Consider the following 20,038-nt stretch of genomic DNA (forward strand, 5'->3'; position numbering starts at 1 on the left):
AAAAGCAGAACAGAAACCTCTGATGAAATAAATGAAAGAGTTGAAACAAGTTTATTGCCTTAATAGTTCAGTCATTTTATGAAAAAAGGTTGAACAAATTGCAACAGAAGCAAACTCAACTGATTTTGTATCCTCAATATGTCCTGAGTAAGGGGGAAAGCCCAGAAGAATCCCATTAGGGGGAAGTTTCGGAAAAGACCCAAATATAGCCTATTCATTCTGTTTCTCACGTGAATAGAGTCAAACATTTAACCTTTAGATATCACCATGAACATTACTGGGTTGATTACTTACATCAAGACAAACAAAAATGTCTTGTTGAATCTTATTGACACATAACAGTAAAATACGTCATGGGTCTGAATGGAACCCGTTTCGGCTACCCATGAGAAGCACTTTAGAAACCAGCCTTTATTAATGTTTAAGAGCTGGGGCTTGGATGTACTGTTGGACCTCTCTTCTATAAACAGTGATTAAGGGATTCTGAGGAGTGAATTTAAGAGTGTCGGCGCATGATATTTGTTTTTGACTGCAGATGACGTGTGAGCTAGTTGCGGAAGTGACGTGTGTTCCTCCAATCAGAGCTCGCAGCGCATGATTTCGAACATCAACGTCCCGACGGGAAATACGCCAGAGAAGAAACTCGCATAAAATACACGATTTACGCACTATCCGTCCTAAAGCAGCCGTTCATCCGTCCGTGGACCGCGGCGAACGGCAGTGCGGGGTGTGTGTCGAGTTCATGTGGAGCTCAGAGGCTTATGGAGGAGAAGTTTAACCCGTTAATCTCCTGAGAGACGCGCGTTCGGCCATGGCGCGCGAGCGGGTGCAGAAGAAGAGCTTCCAGCAGAGTCTGGACGAAATCAAGGACAAAATGAAGGAAAAGAGGAACAAACGCCTGGCTAGTGCTTTAGCTGTCAGCCGAGGCCTGTCGAAGATGAAGAACAGAAGCACAGGTGCGATTAATGCCGAGAAATCCACATATTCCTGCCTTTAGATGTGTGTTTGTGTTTATAAACGTCTAGCTTGTGTTTTATGGTATCGTTAGTACCAGAACTGGGTCTATATCAACCGATCTCCCGGCTCTTAAAGGGACAGTTCACACAGAAATGTAAAGTCTGTCATTGACGCACGTTGATCAAACCTATGACTGACTTTCCTCTGTGGAAAACAAACTGAGGTGTTTAGGAGTGACATCCTCATTCTGTCGCTTTCCATTCCGCCTAGCATCGCCTTTTGTGTTCCACAGGAGAAAGACAGTCAGATTAAAGTCAGCATGAAACAGGAGTTGTTGTGATAACCGAATAAGTGAAACTTCTGGAAGAACACATGTGGGCGGGGCTTGATTGTGTCTGGGGAATTGTACTGATGGTTGTGGTCTGCTATTGGCTGATGTCCTGCGAGTGACAGGTTATAGCCCCGCCCTCGTCATCAGAGAAGAGATGCTGCAAGAGGAACTAATTATTAAAACACTGATAAATCACTTAGAATAAACACTGCAATATTCCATTAAAAAATAACAATCATTGACAGTTTATTTTCGGCGGATCGTGTGTTTACAGCGACGGTGCAGCCGTTTGTGCTGAAGAGCGTCCAGGTGAACAATAAAGCTCTCGCCGTGGCGCTGCAGACGGAGCGGGAGAAGGTACGGCAAGCGCAGGGGGTCATTCTGCAGCTGAAGAAGGAGAGGCAGGCGCTGGTCTTCCACCTGCTGATGCTGAAGAGGACCCTTCGAGACCGCGCTCAGGTGAGACTGCACACACACACACACACACACTGCTGATATACAGGTGAGACTGCACACACACACACACACACACTGCTGATATACAGGTGAGACTGCACACACACACACACACTGATGATATACAGGTGAGACTGCACACACACACACAACAGTCGAGCCTGTAGCTGATGTCTGTAGTAGTGAACGAGAGAGTTGCGGCGCTGTTCGCACTGTAAAGTGTGTGCACTAGTTCCTCTAAGCCACGGCTCTGCTGGTGTAACTTCTCTTTGCTTCTTGTTTTCGCAGGTTTCCCCGGTCGAGTCGATTCCCGCTCCGCCCGCCAGTCCTCGGTGAGAAACACGAGCTCTCTGTAGAACAGTCACACACATCAGTGTTTAAAGGGTTGGGTCTCTTCTGCTCACCAAAGCTGCAAACACACAGTAAAACAGTGGAATATTATTCCAGTGTAAAACAGCGGCTTTCTATGGAAACTACGCCACAGAATAAAACATTTTAAAAGATAATTGTGACGTTAAATCTCGTTAATAACACTCTGAGGAAAAAAAGTCAGAATTTCAAGTTTATTTCTTGCAATTGCGACTTTATATATATATATATATATATATATATATTAGGGTTGGGCGATAAAACGATAACGATAATTATCGCGATATAATTTTTCTCGATAAAACGATATGAAGAGGTCGATAAATGTTCGATAATGTTTATGCGCCAAAAGCGGAACGAAACTCATTTGAACCGCGCGGCACACGGGCCGTTTATCCGCTCGGCTCAAAGTCCAAACGGCAGCGCAGCGCGAGCTCACGAGAGCAGAGGCGTTTACTCTGATCACTCTCGGTCACGAGATCCAGTGAGAAGCGCTTGAGTTCAGCGAGGAACACAGTGTCTCCGTGATTTAAACCAGTTTAAAGGCAGATGAAACAGCGCTGACCAACAGGAGAAACACTGAGCGCAGAGATACAGTCTGAAGGCTTTTCCGGCTACACATTCCCATCGTTTACCATGGATTTACTGTAACGTTAGCCTAGTAATATCAACTGCACCATGAGATGTGGGATATACATATTGAATTGTATTATATTATTAATGTAGACAATGTATTAATGTAGTAAGGACTAATGGAATATCATTACAGTATTTAATAATGTATTTAGGCAACTGTTTTTCATACAAATACCATAGAAACCATAAAGTTACACTTTGCCGTGATAGTGAGGTGCTATAGGCTACGCCTGGTTTCATCTGTGGTTATCATGATCTAAATGCATGATACTGGATGACCAATGGTTAAGTTTAATAAAACTCAAACAGTCAGAATATTACATTAATTTTACCAAAAAAGTAAATAATTAGCATATGCAGAAACTAAGAAATTGTCCAATAAATATATGTTATTTTGTTAAGGGAAAATGACAAATGTTTGAATGTTCCACCTCAGATTTGTTTGGCAAGTGTTTGTCCTGATATGTTCTGACAATAAAGAGTTAACGCTCTGGTTTCAACAACTTTTACTTAGGAGCAAAAATATGCCTTTAAACTTGAAAGAAATAAAGATTTGACTTTTATCGTGATAATTATCGATATCGACTGATACAAAAAAAATTATCGTGATTTTTTTTTTTTTTGCCATATCGCCCAGCCCTAATTATATATTTATAGTGAAGTGTCATTTATTCCTGATAGGAGGCTCAGGTGTCGACGACCTCTGTGACCTTTGATATCACACACACACACATTCAAAAACATGTCGGTATGCCAAACATTTTGCACCGGTTGCTTTCAGATAACACTCTTTGTGAACTACAAAAGTCTAAAAGTTTGGGGTCTGTACGATTTTTTTAATGTTGTTGTAAGAAGTCTCTTCTGCTCACCAAAGCTGCGTTTATTTTAGATCATACAGTTAAAAAGTGAAATATTATTCCAGTGTAAATCAGTTGTTCTCTATGTGAATATACAGTAAAGTGTAATTTATTCCTGTGATCAAAGCTGAATGTTCAGCATCATTACTCCAGTCTTCAGTGTCACATGATCCTTCAGAAATCACTCTAATATGAGGATCTGATGATCAAGACACATTTATGATTATTATCAGTGTAAGGTTTTTGTTGATGATATTGTGACTGTGTCGCAGGCCGGTGGGTGTGTTCGAGACTGACGTGCAGGAGCCGCCTCCGACTGCAGGTACGTGTGTGTGTGTGTGTGTGTGACTCACATGCTCGTTACACACAGGTGTTCGGGCTTCTACACTGTGTTCTGTGTGTGTGCAGAGGCTGCTCCGGGGAGCTGTGCGGACAGAGCGGGTTCACTGCCGCCCACAGTGGGAACCAGGAGAAAGAGACGCTCCGATGCTGCGAGGAGACGGAGCTCACGCATACACTCCATCGGGAAAACAGCAGACACTCTCGATGACCGCCGAGAGGAGGCGCTCAACACTCGCCCGGAGGAGGAGCGGATCGAACCGGAGGAGCAGAACTGTGAGTTTCAGCTGGAGGTTTCTGAGGTCCAGCACTCGACGCCGGAGCCTCCCGTCAGACCGAGCAGAAGGAGGAAACCCACCCGGACCAAACCGGACCGGGGCCGCAGACCGGACCGTGCCCCGCTGAAGAAACCCTGGGAGAACCCCAAACCCCGAGCGCGCTCCAAAAGCCGTGAGCGTTCCCAGAGCCGATCCCGAGCGCCGGCCGAGGGCCTGAACTCCTCGCTGGGCGGCAACGACACCTTCGACTTCGACTGTGAGGAGGCCGTTCATCTGACACCCTTCCGAACCGGACACAAACCTGCAGAGAGGCCGGATAAACCTGCGGAGAGGCCGGATAAACCTGCGGAGAGGCCGGATAAACCTGCGGATGAAGAGGACCAGGCCGACAGCAGCCTCTCCGATGATGATGATGATGATTCCCCGTACGTGCCGAAGAGGAAGACTAGAAGAACTCGAAGTCCTCCGGCCAGACGCGCTCGATCCAAACGCCGCTCCGCTCAGGAGAAGATCCTGAACCAGCACTCAGGTACCTCACCGCACTTTAAACGGGGCATATCATGAAAGTCTGACTCTTCCCGTGTGTCAGTGCGGTAATCGGTGCTTCTGCCGACCCAGAAAACATGAGAAGTGAAGCCCAGTAACTGTGTTCTGGAGAGCCTTTCTCTGCAAACATGACAAAAAATAATCCGATCAGATTTCGCTCTCCTTCTGACGTCTGAAGAGGCTCTTATTATAATATTAAGTAACTGGGTTTAGTTGCCGTGTAAACATGAGTTACTCATTATGAATAGCACGCATCTGAGGCGCGTTGGTGACTCGTAGTAGTCGTTATATTTGATGATCAAATAAGTAATTTAATAGATGATCAATCATATCGACTCATCTTACTCTCTACTAGCCGTTTATTCAGATTAAAAACGCTTCTCACTCATTTGGCGAGGATCGTGTCGTGTTGAGCCGCGTCTGCACACCTCTGTCGGCTGTAACACTGCAGCACACGCATAGTGCAGCGTTAAGGCTGACGATTAATTGATCGTTAATTTAAACGACGATCGATCATGGGAATATTTGTAAACTGACATCCTTACTTTAAATGCAAAGCTTCTGCGGAGAGATCAAACTAGATGGACATTTAAGAGATACGGTTTACAGTCATACCAATTATTATAAATAATTATGGAGATCAGAGATATTGATTTCAGATTAATCTGCACGTTTACACCCACGGCTCCACCATTTTGTTTTAGCCTAGCGCCAACAGAGACCAGTTCTAACGCGACGCCAAAAGATTCAGCAAAGCTGTCTTATAAAGACCTCAGGAACTGTGGACACTTGTGGAGAAGTGAAACATGATGATGAGATGATCAGTGTAACTCCACAACAACTACAGAAATGTCTCCGCTAACATTCAGAAGCTCTTCCTGAGTCTCTCCGTAAGGCTGCACTCGCTACTGGTTATTCTGGGATTCTGGATGAGGGAGATTGGCCTGTTCTGTTATAGGCCTATGTCACACTTCCTGCTTCCGGAACGCGGAGTAGGGATTCAGAACTTCCGGTCAACAGTATTTCTCCATAAGGATTTAGATTATCAGCCATAATGTCTAAACCATACGAGCTATGAGTTTGTGAAACGAAGGTTTTTGCTCCTGTAGAAGCTATAAGTTCGTATGAAATCAACCTTGTTTTAAGAAAAACATGTTTTATCCGCGATCTTATGAAAAAAAACTACACTACCCACAATCCTAAGCGTAGCAGCAACGGCTGCTGATTGGTCCAACTCGCTGTTACCATAGAAACGTTGACCTAACTGGCGAACGGCCCGCCGCTGTTGTTGTAGTGCACCGGGTTGCTCTGCGTCAGGACGTAGACAGCCATAACTCAGCTTTCACGCTTTTCCACCTGAGAGTTTTCATTTACCATCCGAACCACATCGTCATGTGTGACCTCAGGCAGGATGCGGAGAGATTCGGTCCAGCGGTATCTATCGGACTCCGCCATTGTAAAGAGCTAACCGGAAGAGCCGTATCTCTACTAAAAGACGTACTTCCGGTCTTCAATTTTTTCGTTATATCGGCCTATTGCTGGAGTTCCTGAAGCTCTTGTAAAGACTCCGCCCCCTTCTTCACGGAGGCGGAGCTAAAGCTCATTTGCATTTAAAGGGACACACACAAAAACAACGCATTTATGCTCACACCCAAAAAGGGGCAAATTTGACGAGCTATAATAAATGATCTGATATTTTGAGCTGAAATTTCACACACACATTCTGGGGACACCAGAGATTTATATTATATCTTATGAAAAGGGGCATCATATCACACTATCTAACATTTCATTCTTTTAATAATTGAATGATTCACAGAGAAAAACAGGGCCGAAGTGGACGAAACTGACGTGCATCTCGACACACAGGCGCTGGTCGGTCTTCCTCTCCAGGATCCCAGCCAATCAGAGACGAGCCCAGGTAAACACAGATGAGTGGAAATGATTTGTGAATTCTTCATAGTTATTGCTTCATATTTTATGAATATAGCTGTGGGATATTTCCACACGCAGGTCTATAGTGGACAGAAGAGTCTGTCTAAACTGTTAATAAATGTTAAGCGTGGGAGAGCGCAGACTTCAGCTTGAAGACCCGTGGCAGATTATTGCTGAAGTAAAACAAGTTTAAAAAGTAAAACAAAAAAAGTTACATGCGTTTTACTTTATGAAAATTATTTATGAACATTATTTTATTTAAAATGTATGTTTTATGAAACATGTTGAACTCTAAAACTGTAAAAAGCAAAGCCATAAATCTAAGTTGTGTTCCATGCAGAGATTTTCTTTCTTTAATATTACAAACACACACACACACACAATTTTTTTTATTACACACAATCAAACCACACTCGACATCCATACCAACTCTTGATTGGCTCTGTAATATGCAGGAGCAGAAAGTAGGAATAAAGCGAGTATTTGCTTTATAGGCCAAACCTGTCTGATCATGTGCCTCATGGATGTAAAATGTAAATAGTTCACAGTGCGTTCACTAATGTCAACAAATACAACCTTTGATTTTACTTGCGTATTAGTAAATGTTGAAATTAATACTAAGATTAATGAATGCTGTAGAAGTGTTGTTTATTGTTAGTTCATGTTAACTAACTAAAGTTAACTAATGAACCTTTATTGTAAAGTGTTACCAAATTAAACCTAAATAGCAATATATGAAATGACAAAAGCACAATGAAAATACTAAATATTTAAATACTAAATATTAACCCAATGTGAAAGCGTGAGTAAAGCTGTAGTGTGAGGTGTTGTTCTCCTGTTTCCCTGCAGCGCCCCCTGCTGGCGTCTCTCTGGAGTCTCCAATGCCTGTCATTCCTGATGGAGAGGCGGAGCTTATGATGATTGACTGCCCAATATTTCAGTTCCCAAAGTGTCCCAGCAACTCATCCGATCAGGAGAATGAAAAGCCAGTGGTGATGGACAGAGGAAGAAGAAGAGGTAAATCCTTCATGTTTGACCTGGGCTCTGGAGGAACTATCTCTCTCACACACACACACACACACTCTCTCTCTCTCTCTCTCTCTCTCTCTCCTCCCTCTCTTCACGTTTCCCGGTGTCGGAGGAGGACTGATGTGTGGCACGTGTGTTTCTGCAGGCCGGCTGGTTGTTCGCTCATTTCTGGGCGTGGCTTTGAGTGACGTGAGCAATCTCTCCCCCGCAGCCTATCAGACGCCGGCGTGTGCTTTGGCCACGCCCCCGAGCTCTGCCCCCAGGCGTCGCTGCACCGGATCCGTGAACTACAAGGAGCCGTCGATCAGCTCGTACGTGCCTCGCTTTATTCATCCCGGTTAGGGTCCGTCCACTCAGACCAGCCCAGGCCATCACACAACACTGACAGATAATACTAACTTAACAATGCATTTGTAAATGTTAATTAACATTACATTTCTCAAATGGTAATGAAGCAAAATATACATTATCAGGGTTCTCAAGTTTTATCAAAATCTTGGAGTGAGATCACATGCGGTTGGGGGAGGAGCCCTAATGGAGCCCCGCCCCCCAATTTTACCCATTGTTCATAATTAACCAGCACAAATTGAAATTATATCAATTGGTAAATCTGATAAATGACAAAGCAATTAATCACATCAAATATACTCTTTAATGTTATATTTCAAAATTACAAATTAAGTTACAAAAATTACAAAAATATAACAAACTGCTTGGAAAAACAAATATTTTTGCATTTTGAATGTGTCTAGTCGAAATGGTATAATGATTTATTGTGTGGTGGGACATTGAGAACAAATGACATATTAGAGTATTATTAAGGTGTGTGTGTGTGTGTGTGTGTGTGTGTGTGTGTGTGTGTGTGTGTGTGTGTGTGTGTGTGTGTGTGTGTGTACACAAGAGCACACTCCAGCTTATGAAATGTGTTTTGTGTTGCAAATGTTTGAAAAATACAAATGCAATGGCAATCAATGATTAATGTAACGTTATGTTTTGACAGGATATAAAATATTACCCAGAGAACTCTGCTTTAATATGTATGTAGCCTTAATGTAACTAGAAATACTATTAATACAGTATAATATATAATATAATTTAAAATAAAATAAATACATTTAAATTTATTTTAAAAAAAATGAAGAAATACATCTTCATTCCTTCCCATACCCACTAACATTCCCTTAGTTTCAGATAACGTAAGCTAGCCAAACTGAGCCAAAGCTTCTGGCCTGGTTGCAGAGTAGTTGTAGAGTTTTTGACTGCATCAATAGTAATGTATACGATGAGTTATATATTAAATGTTCTAGCCTAAAAATGTTAGACGAGCTTTCTTCCAACGTACCTTCTCCATCACGACGTGTGTTCGCGCGATGTTGTTGGTCATAGACATAATATACATAGACGCCCTATTGGCCGCTTTGGAACGTTGCAGCGATACGTCAACGCGTCCGCCATTTTGTGGAGGGCAAGACTGCGCTGTAATCAAATGCAAGTAAACAGGTGAGCTGCGGTTTTTCTGTATAAAAACAAAAAAAATTACATTTATCAACCGATTTCAGTGGTTTGTATGTGGTGTACAAAAAAGTTCAATCTGTAGTTATTTAAAACCTCGATAGTTAGATTTATAACATATGTTTTCTTTAATAAGGAATGGCCAAAGCTCAGGCTTATCATGTATTTGGCTTTTCATTCTTGGATAAGAATTGTGAACACCCCCATACTGAGATATAATTTAATTTTCACATTAAATTAAATAAAGTTTTCTTATTGTGGGAAAAGCATATTCTGTCATTGACCCGATTTTAGCAATAACAAAGATAACTGATGGATCCTTTATGGTAATACATGAAATGGTACAACTACAGTGCAATGCAAATAGTAAATATAAGATAAAGTGAGAGGTAGGCTAATAGTAAATAGTTTAGTCAATAAAATAAACAAACAGTATACAGCAAATAAAATAGTAATGAAAAGTGTAATTATATAATATCATAAGTACTAATATAATAATAATAATAATAATATATTAATAGCATGTAGTTTATGTATAATACTATAATAATAGCAATAGAATATGAAATATAAATTACAGAATATAGACAATAAAAAATAATAAGTTAAATAGTTACTATGAATAGTAAAATAATTTAACAGCATAACTATAATAGATTGATAATCGCAAGTGGTATATTATTATAATAACAATAATAAATAATGTAAATTTATTCATTTTAAAATATTATTACATAGGCTATAAAAAATAAAATGACACAACCCTGTCTCTTTTTGTTAAATTTCAGTTTTTAAAAGGTATAAGAAGCTATATAAATCAAGAAATAAAGTAAACGATTCAGTCAAACATACAGCAGGCTACACCGTTAAAGTTAAATAGCCTAAATATATAAAGTTATGAAACTGAACTGAAAAACTCTTAAAACTACATTTCGTGACACAACAACAGTAGTATTTTTAAATTTTGCAGCCTTTCTCCTCTGAAAATAAAAATAGTAGGCTAAATGAAATGCAACCAGAAACAAATTTTCAGTTTTGCTTGTGAAAGGTAATTCCCGGAGACTTGTTTTCAATTGTGTGGCGATTTAAAAAGCCCCAAGCAGCACAAGAAATAGGCATTTTTCTCAATTCTCGTTATGAGAGGTATGGGAAAGTTGCCCTCCGCAGTATGGCGGCGCCGTTGACGTACGATCCAGCGGCCAATAGGGCGTCTATGTATTTATTATGTCTATGTTGTTGGTTACCTAGTAACGAACGTACGGTGGCCGAGAATGTTCCGTCAACTTCCGTGTGTTCGCGCATCTGTGTTGCCTAGTAACGAACGCAATCTGGCCGAGATACGCGGTGCTGGCGGCAGGAAACTTCACTTTGTGTGCCCGCGCCTCGTATACAACGTTATATATAAAGCTCGCAGGACAACTTGGTTGGCATTGCCTTTTCAGCGTGAGAAATACACGGTGTGGCGTGTGAGCGTGTGAACTGGTTGAATTGCGTGTGTCTCACGGCCAATGCGTGAGACTTGAGAACCCTGCATTATTTACAAGTACATCAGATTTCCTAAGATAAAATATTTGTTAACTTTGTTCTTAGCCGTTAATGATGTTTCGGTTCAAAATGGTTAAAAAACTGATCATTCATAAGAAGTTCATCATGTGATCTCTGATAAATGTAAACTTTTATTGCTTTAACTCGCTGGTGTTTATTCTTTCTGAACAGAAGAAAGATGATGTCACAGCTCGCGTTTGGCCTTGTATAGTACAAACTGTTGAATTCAAAAGCGCTGACGGCGTGCACATGCGTATAGATATGCGTGTTTGAATATGGCTGCAGTGCTGTGTGTGTGTCTAACAGTGTGTGTGTGTGTGTGTGTGTTGCAGGAAGCTCCGGCGGGGCGATAAGTTCACGGACACGCGGTTCCTGCGCTCCCCGATCTTCAAGCAGACGCAGGCGTCCCGGCGGAGCCTCCAGAAGAGGGAGATCTACAACGAGTCCTTCGTGGGCTGCCGATGAGCTCCACGCGCTCCTGCTTCTGCTCTCATCAACACTTTTATCTCTCTTACATGATCGACTGCTTTTAAATCTCATGATTTTAATTGTGAATATTAATAAAGTTTGTCCTTTTAATTTTCATAAAGAGTTCTTTTTAACTTCTGGACGCGTTTTTAATTTCTCTCAACTGAGAGTGTCCTGGACATTTTGAAAGATTTAACATTTATAATGTAATTCTGAGACACTTTACTGAGGTCATGATAACACTTGAGTTAATCCCATTGGTTAATGCGTTAAAGTCCCCCTGTAGTCAATCATTTTATCCATAATGACATATTTAAGCGTTTTTTCCATAAAAAATAATGCTTTATGCCTTAAATTATCTTGAATGTAACTCGACACCCTTGCCTCATTTAGTATGTGTGGCTCTATGAATATGCAAATGAGCCCCGCCTCCACTCACTCCCTCAGCTCAGAGATCCACTGGTTGACGATCACACGTTGATCTGATTGGTTACAAGGTAGTTTGTGACGTCAGAAACACCAGCGATTTCAAAGCGTGTTTTTGAGACTGTCTTTGGTTCACTGCAGTTTTAAGGAGGAAATACTCAGCAATGCTGTCGACTTATGAACTTACACATGGTTTGTCTTAAAGCAGATTAAAAACTCCACATAGACACATAAACAATAGTAAAAGCTGGATTTTAAGCACAGGGGGACTTTTAAAGCTCCAGTATGTGACTTTGGTATTTGACCACAAGAGGGCGCAGTTTCAACAATAACAAAGGCGAAGCTTGATGACGCTATGAAGGAGGTGACGATGGGAGATGTCGTTGTTTTCACCATCTAGCGATATATCTACAATGGAATTAATGAATCATGATCACGGATGAGGTAATTTATTCGTTTTTGTATTACCTGTATGTCTGATCGTATTATTTTATTTCATCATAATTAATGAACTGCAAGGAACGTGAAATGTTATGCTATATTATCCCGTTACAACATACAGCTATTTGTCAAATGATTTGTTTGGTTAATGTTGTGCAGTTTTACGTTTTTATGGTTAATGCCGTGTTGTTTAACGTGTTCAAACCGATATCTAAAAGTAAATTTGAACGAACATTTGCAAGTAATGACTAAATATATTTTTTTAACATCATATCCGATTCTATTTAATTGTACTGCCATAATCTCGGTCACCACACGTGATAAAAAGCCTTACCAAAGTACAAAGAGCAATATAACTTTGTTTATAAGTGCTATTATTGACAGTTGCATGTCTTACCTGTCTCAATACACTCGCGAGAGAGTCTCTGTCAAGTCCAAGATTGTCGCAGCTCTCTCCATCTCGAAAACGCCTGGCCGATATTTATCCAGGTTTTATTCCTCCGTTTGTCACACAGTCCGCGACTCCGCGTGTATCCGAATATGGACGCTTTCGTTTTGTTGGCACTTCAATACTCGCCAAAGAGTAATCGTGATCCATAACAGCTATAACCATACAGTCTATGGCTATAACGCTTTAACCACCACTTCCGCATTTGACCATGCGATATTCCGGTGTGGTGGGTCATATTTTTTATTTTATTCTTTTTTTTATTCTTTGTCAGACGTCTTTATTGTTTATTGTGATAAAAAAAAAACCTCAATAAAGTTGTTGTAAAAAAAAAAAAAAAAAAAAATCCGGTGTGGTGGAATATCCTATCACATGGTCCACACCGGAAAAAGGATTGCGTCACTGAGGCGCGACATTTCTTTTCCGGGACGGCCAGTTATTTAAAATCGGAATTTCTCTGAAATAAAAAATCTTTGGAGACTTTTGAGATATTGTAAGTACACAACTGGAGGAAATATATCACACTGTGCAAGTTATTTTTGGAAATTTTATTACAAAATTCCTACATATTGGAGCTTTAACTAATAATGAGCATTACATTCGTTATTAATCCTGTTTAATGTTAGTAAAATAAAACTGATCTTTAATTCATACTAGCTCATGTCTATTAAATATTGACATACTATTTATTTAACAATGCAATTAATTACCATTTTCATTTCTCAAAGTGAAGCGATTCAGCAACTGCATCATTTACACGTATGGGAGATTTTCCAAATTATAAATATTTGTTAACTTTGTTCTTAGCCGGTAATAATGATGCATGTCGGATGTTTCGGTTCAAAATGGTTAAAAAGCTGATCATTCATAAGCACTTCATCACGTGATCTCTGATAAGCAATGTGAACTTTTATGACTTTAACTCGCCGATGTTTATTCTTTCTAAACATAAAACAGACCATGTCACGAGACGCGTGTGGCCTTGTATAATATAAACTGTTAAAAAGTGAAAAGAAAGTGTGTCTTGTACATTATAACTGTATCCGCTCCCATTCCTGAACTTTTATCGACGCCGCGCATGCGCAGTGCTGAAACGGAAGCCTCTTCATTGCAGAGCGGAAGTGGATTCGTCCTTTTTCCACCACGGTCTGCCATCATGGTGAGTGAACTCACTGTCGCGGAGTCTAAAATCAAACAAATATGGTGTTTTTTGCAGTATTACTGACGAATTACGCACCGAAGACGCATTTTAATACCTTAATGCCCCTCTGTATAGTAGTTTTGAAGTATAAATGAGGTTTTTAGCGCTATCGGTGAGAAAGAGCGTCGGATGTGCCTCGAAACAACGTGGTTGAGTGAGATAGAGCGAGAGAGAGAGAGAGTTAGGCCGGAGTCTGCAGACACTCGTGTTTCACAGGACCATCAAATGATGTTATATTACCGAAACACTCGATATAAATGTGTTTTATAGCGGGGAAGTTGTGTTATTCGGTCCCGTTCACACGGGCACGAGCAGAGCAACCGGCTGAAGCACGCGCTTAAAGAGACAGTTCACACTAAAATTACAATTCTGTCATAATTTACTCACGTTGTTCATTAGCTGTATGTAGTTCGTTCTTCTGCTGAACACAGATGCTGTAAAGAGTGTCGGTAAGCGAACAGTTGCTCTGCCCGTAGTAGGATAAAGTACTATTGAAGTGAATGGGGTCCAACAGCCGTTCGTTCCCGACAGCCTTTGAGACATGATCATCCCTGTGTTCAGCTGGAGAAACCCGTACAGGTCTGGAACAACTTGACATAAATGACAGAGTTAAAGTTAGATTGTTAACATTACTGGAGACACAGGGCAGTGTCCGTCTTTAATGAGATCTGCGTTTCTGTCACTGGGATGTTTCACACTGAAAATGCATTAATTGTTTTATTTACTTTTTTTCTTCAGGTTTTTAAGCGCTTTGTCGAAATCGGCCGCGTTGCATTCGTGGCTTTCGGGCCGTATGAGGGGAAGCTGGTGGCGATTGTAGATGTTATTGACCAAAACAGGGTGAGTTTGACACTGCTGTACCGTTAGTCCTGTTATAAAGCGTCATGAGCACTGTGTGTCGGGCGGGGTCACGCGTGTAGTGAGTGTGTTGTGCTGTGTTCAGGCGCTGGTGGACGGCCCGTGCACTGGGGTCAAGAGGCAGGCCATGCCCTTCAAGTGCCTGCAGCTCACAGACTACGTCATCAAAGTCCCTCACAGGTGAGCCGTGTGTGTGTGTCCCATCATGCCCTGCTTCCTCACTCTAGAGCAGGAGAAACACTGTGTGTGTGTGTGTCCCATCATGCCCTGCTTCCTCACTCTAGAGCAGGAGAAACACTGTGTGTGTGTGTGTGTCCCATCATGCCCTGCTTCCTCACTGTAGAGCAGGAGAAACACTGTGTGTGTGTGTCCCATCATGCCCTGCTTCCTCACTCTAGAGCAGGAGAAACACTGTGTGTGTGTGTGTGTCCCATCATGCCCTGCTTCCTCACTGTAGAGCAGGAGAAACACTGTGTGTGTGTGTGTGTGTGTGTATATTAGGGGTGTCCATGGTTAACCGATTAACCGTTAAAAATTGCGTAACCGAGTGAAACATTTTGCTCGGTTAAGTGGCGTCAATGGTGTGCATTGAATTTAGTTGTAATACATTTTTGCACCGCCAGAGACCGCTAGACCAGTTTTCTAATATGAAGCGGGCAAAGAAAGCGCGCGTCCGAGAATGAAGGCTGTGCGCGAGCCAGAAACAAATATAGTCAGTCAGTATCCGCGCCACTGATCGCAGCACAATAATGTCTGTCTGCAGAGCCGCAGAGCCACAGCTTTACCCCAGCAGCTTTACCCCGCGCATGCGCAGTTTCATCACAACAGTTTTACCCGCAGAGTCCGTTTACCGTTACATTAACCCATACAATTTGTATTATGCATTTCCTAAACATGTACTTGCTAATCAAACACTTTATATGAACAAACTACTAATCTATAAAACACAATCGGTCTTCCGACCTTTTACTGTGTTGATATGCGCGAGGGAGAGAGAGCAATACAGCGCTCGTGTTGTTTGAAGGCGGTGAGAGTGCGCGCGCGCGCGGCCTGGGCTCTCTCACTGTTTGTTCTTATGCACCCTGTCCACTGATCTAAATAATTAGTTGTTACGACGACTTATTTGTTCCCTCGTTTTAATAAATCGTGGACACGTTGAACTATTTCCCTCCCTCATTTTGATTTAACGTGGCCAAAAACAGTTTGATACTATTAATTAGTGAATGCTAAAGACCTATATTTTGTGAATTGGTGAATATTCAGGTGAATTATTTCGTGGCCACGAATTAATAATAATTATTAAACTGTTTTTCGTCCCTGTGAAGATAGCTCTTCAGTGAAGGCCGACTACAGCTTTTTATTCCTTTTTTTTTTTGTGAATTGGTGAATATTTATCAGTATCAGGTGAATTGTTGTGGCCACGAATTAATAATACCTCAGCACGTTTTACAAGCCCCTTCTCGATCGCAGCGGCAACGAGCACTTTGATCACTTGATTTAAAAAACAAAACATTTCAGCGCTAGATCGCCTAAAAAAAAAAAAAAAACGAACGAAATGAATGCTCTGCTAGTTAACTGAAGATGTTTTGTTTATTTGTATTGGTATTCGTGCCGCGAGATGTTTCAAAAGTGGTGGGGACAATATCGACCTTAGAAAATAGTGGTGGGGACATGTCCCACCCGCAAATTACGCCTATCTCGGGGTTGCGCGCGCACACTATGGTTAACCGAGTATTAACCGCTAAGGGCCTCGGTTAACGGTTAATGAAAAACTTGAAAACGTGCAGCCCTAGTGTATATTCAGAGAACACTAGGTGAATAGACCCGGACGAATGATAATTAGGGATGGGCTTTTTTGTCAATTTCTCATTTCGGTCATTGACGGTCTTAAACGAGGGGGGAGGGGGAGGATATTTTAAGAAAATTAATGTTGACAAACATTTCTATAAAAACATGAACCTATGAATAGAAAGATAACACTGCTAGATTATGACGCATCAGTGTTTTATAAAGGAAACGGACGGTCTCGAGTCTCCCAGTCGATAATGTCTGGCGTAGCGTTAGAGCTGACCTGAGTAACATGCAGCGGTTCACCAGCGGCAAACTTGCTGCTAACTTTTCTTCGCGGAAGCTTCATGTTTATTTCTAGTGAGTGAGAAAATATTTCAACTCAAAACAACATTTTCTAAACCCAGTTATTTCCCAGACGTAGTTTTGGTATCGAGGTCAAAGTTGACTGGCCTTGCTAGGATAGGAGCGGTCCACGCCGCCGCCTTCCGCACTCCTGCGCCTGACCACTGCTGGCTGGACTGGGTTTACAGGGAGATATTGAAGCGCTATAATCAAACACGGCTTTAATGATAATTAAATTTGAAACGACAATACTAACCGTCAGAACATGTTATCGCGGTTTATAGTGAAACCGGTTATCGTCCCTTCCCTACTGTGAACTTAACAGACCTAAAAATATATTTGGGAGCATTTGTGTGAATAATGGCTGTGCTGCGACCCGTTGAGCTGTAGATGTGGAGAATACAGGAGTGGAGGAACAGATGTTGATCTGTGTGTGTGTGTGTGTGTGTGTTCCCCAGCGCGCGTCAGAAGTACGTGAGGAGAGCCTGGGAGAAGGCCGAGGTCAGCAAGAAGTGGGAGGAGAGCAGCTGGGCCAAGAAGATCGAGGCCAGGAAGAAGGTGATCAGATCGGACTGATCAGTTTATGAAGAGTGTATGAGTGTATTAATGTATGAGTGTATGAGTGTGTGTGTATGAGTGTATTAATGTATGAGTGTGTGTGAGTGTAGATCTGATTCATAATCATGATGCTTTTCCTCCAACAGAGGGCAAAGATGTCCGACTTCGATCGCTTCAAGGTGATGAAGGCCAAGAAAATGGTACGTTTGCTCTGTTGGACTGGAGTGTGTGTGTAGTGAGTGTTGGACTGTGTGTGTGTGTGTAGTGAACATGAGGTTATGAACACGTGTGTGTTGGACTGTGTGTGTGTGTTGGACTGAGTGTGTGTGTGTGTGTGCAGTGAGTGTTGGACTGTGTGTGTGTGTGCAGTGAGTGTTGGACTGTGTGTGTGTTGGACTGAGTGTGTGTGTGTGTGTGTGCAGTGAGTGTTGGACTGTGTGTGTGTAGTGAACATGAGGTTATGAACACGTGTGTGTTGGACTGTGTGTGTGTGTGTTGGACTGTGTGTGTGTGTTGGACTGTGTGTGTGTGTTGGACTGTGTGTGTGTGTTGGACTGTGTGTGTGTGTTGGACTGTGTGTGTGTGTTGGACTGTGTGTGTGTGTTGGACTGTGTGTGTGTGTGTGTGTGTGTGTTGGAGTGTGTGTGTGTGTGGTGTTGGACAGTGTGTGTGTGTGTGTGTGTGTGTGTGTGTTGGACTGTGTGTGTGTGTGTGTTGGACTGTGTGTGTGTGTGTTGTTGGACAGTGTGTGTGTGTGTGTGTTGGACTGAGTGTGTGTGTGTTGGACTGTGTGTGTGTGTGTGTGTGTTGGACTGTGTGTGTGTGTTGTTGGACAGTGTGTGTGTGTGTGTGTGTGTGTGTGTGTGTGTTGGACTGAGTGTGTGTGTGTTGGACTGTGTGTGTGTGTGTGTGTGTGTGTGTGTGTTGGACTGTGTGTGTGTGTGTGTTGTTGGACTGTGTGTGTGTGTGTTGTTGGACAGTGTGTGTGTGTGTGTGTGTTGGACTGAGTGTGTGTGTGTTGGACTGTGTGTGTGTGTGTGTGTGTGTGTGTTGGACTGTGTGTGTGTGTTGTTGGACAGTGTGTGTGTGTGTGTGTGTGTTGGACTGAGTGTGTGTGTGTGTGTTGGACTGAGTGTGTGTGTGTTGGACTGTGTGTGTGTGTGTGTGTGTGTTGGACTGTGTGTGTGTGTTGTTGGACAGTGTGTGTGTGTGTGTGTGTGTGTGTGTGTGTGTGTTGGACTGAGTGTGTGTGTGTTGGACTGTGTGTGTGTGTGTGTTGGACTGTGTGTGTGTGTGTTGTTGGACAGTGTGTGTGTGTGTGTGTGTGTGTGTGTTGGACTGAGTGTGTGTGTGTTGGACTGTGTGTGTGTGTGTGTGTGTGTGTTGGACTGTGTGTGTGTGTTGTTGGACAGTGTGTGTGTGTGTGTGTTGGACTGAGTGTGTGTGTGTTGGACTGTGTGTGAGTGTGTGTGTGTGTGTGTGTGTGTGTGTGTGTGTGTGTGTGTGTGTGTGTGTGTGTGTGTGTGTGTGTGTGTGTGTGTGTTGGAGTGTGTGTGTGTGTTGGACTGAGTGTGTGTGTGTGTGTGTTGGACTGTGTGTGTGTGTGTGTGTGTGTTGGACTGTGTGTGTGTGTGTGTGTTGGACTGTGTGTGTGTGTTGTTGGACAGTGTGTGTGTGTGTGTGTGTGTGTGTTGGACTGAGTGTGTGTGTGTTGGACTGTGTGTGTGTGTGTGTGTGTGTGTGTGTGTTGGACTGTGTGTGTGTGTGTTGTTGGACAGTGTGTGTGTGTGTGTGTTGGACTGAGTGTGTGTGTGTTGGACTGTGTGTGTGTGTGTGTGTGTGTGTGTGTGTGTGTGTGTGTGTGTGTGTGTGTTGGAGTGTGTGTGTGTGTTGGACTGAGTGTGTGTGTGTGTTGGACTGAGTGTGTGTGTGTGTGTTGGACTGTGTGTGTGTGTGTGTGTGTTGGACTGTGTGTGTGTGTTGTTGGACAGTGTGTGTGTGTGTGTGTGTGTGTGTGTGTGTGTGTGTGTTGGAGTGTGTGTGTGTGAGCACGAGCTGATCAGTTTGTCTTCTCTCCGCAGAGGAACAAGATCATCAAGCACGAGATGAAGAAGCTCCAGAAAGCTGAACAGAAGAAAGCATAAACTACCATAAATAAACGTGTTTGACTTGTAAACGTGACTCGTGTGTGTGTTGTGTGGTCCGGAGTGTGTGTAGTTTTGATGAGTTTAGAGTTGTTGATGTGAGGAACACATGACAGATGTACGTGAACACCGGGGGCCTGTTTCAGAAAGGAGGTTCAGTGAAAACTCTGAGTATGTTAACCCTGAAATGAGGGAAACTCTGGGTTTTCTGTTTCAGAATGGGAGGTGTGTTAAACCTGAGAAAGCAGAGTAAGTCAAGCCCGTTTCTGAAAGAGAGGTAACTTATACTCAGAGTCAGTTACCATGGTAACTTACTCTGTGAACCTAACCTGGTCGGGAGCAGGTTTTCTTCAGTAAACCCAGAGTTTCTTTTGGTCTCCTCCCCTTTTTTAAAGAGGAAGTGGTGTTTAAACACCTCATTCATTCTTTCAGTACATTTTTATTAATAAAATTAAGCTTTTATTAATAAATAAAATATTGCTAATTTTACTGCAGTTTTTTTTTTTTATACGATGAAGTCTATTTAACTCCTTAACTGGCAACTGAAGATACAGTAGTAGATTAGAGTTAC

At 42.3% G+C, this 20,038-nt stretch overlaps 2 protein-coding genes across 3 annotated transcripts; both read left to right on the forward strand.

The window, feature by feature from the left end:
• Positions 1-492: 492 nt before the first annotated feature.
• sgo1 (shugoshin 1) lies at positions 493-11,588 on the forward strand. 2 transcript variants are annotated; one of them, XM_081376203.1, is made up of 9 exons: positions 493-956; positions 1,563-1,747; positions 2,033-2,076; positions 3,879-3,928; positions 4,015-4,752; positions 6,589-6,690; positions 7,554-7,721; positions 7,879-8,044; positions 11,123-11,588. In XM_081376203.1, exons 1-9 carry the CDS (start codon positions 812-814, stop codon positions 11,253-11,255), a joined length of 1,731 nt encoding a protein of 576 aa, XP_081232329.1. In that variant the 5' UTR covers positions 493-811; the 3' UTR covers positions 11,256-11,588. The 2 variants fall into 2 exon arrangements, with proteins under 2 accessions (XP_081232329.1, XP_081232330.1); XM_081376204.1 differs by having other exon boundaries at positions 543-956; positions 7,945-8,044; positions 11,123-11,555.
• Positions 11,589-13,451: 1,863 nt separating this feature from the next.
• Positions 13,452-19,499, forward strand: rpl14 (ribosomal protein L14). Its single transcript, XM_081377483.1, has 6 exons — positions 13,452-13,732; positions 14,513-14,614; positions 14,718-14,812; positions 17,224-17,323; positions 17,470-17,523; positions 19,405-19,499. The coding sequence occupies exons 1-6, from the start codon at positions 13,652-13,654 to the stop codon at positions 19,465-19,467; spliced, it is 495 nt and encodes a 164-aa protein (XP_081233609.1). The 5' UTR covers positions 13,452-13,651; the 3' UTR covers positions 19,468-19,499.
• Positions 19,500-20,038: the final 539 nt, after the last annotated feature.

The sequence above is a fragment of the Scardinius erythrophthalmus genome (assembly GCF_964197995.2).
Source record: "Scardinius erythrophthalmus genome assembly, chromosome: 10".
In the NCBI taxonomy this organism is placed as follows: domain Eukaryota; kingdom Metazoa; phylum Chordata; class Actinopteri; order Cypriniformes; family Leuciscidae; genus Scardinius; species Scardinius erythrophthalmus.

Excerpts from the sequence above, each read along its gene's own strand:
- sgo1 (XM_081376203.1), top strand. The coding sequence starts at position 812 with ATGGCGCGCGAGCGGGTGCAGAAGAAGAGCTTCCAGCAGAGTCTGGAC. Across the intron at positions 7,722-7,878 it reads GGACAGAGGAAGAAGAAGAG|GCCGGCTGGTTGTTCGCTCA; the intron begins GTAAATCCTTCA and ends GTGTTTCTGCAG. Across the intron at positions 8,045-11,122 it reads AAGGAGCCGTCGATCAGCTC|GAAGCTCCGGCGGGGCGATA; the intron begins GTACGTGCCTCG and ends TGTGTGTTGCAG.
- rpl14 (XM_081377483.1), top strand. The coding sequence starts at position 13,652 with ATGCGCAGTGCTGAAACGGAAGCCTCTTCATTGCAGAGCGGAAGTGGA. Across the intron at positions 13,733-14,512 it reads CACCACGGTCTGCCATCATG|GTTTTTAAGCGCTTTGTCGA; the intron begins GTGAGTGAACTC and ends TTTTTTCTTCAG. Across the intron at positions 17,324-17,469 it reads AGATCGAGGCCAGGAAGAAG|AGGGCAAAGATGTCCGACTT; the intron begins GTGATCAGATCG and ends TTCCTCCAACAG.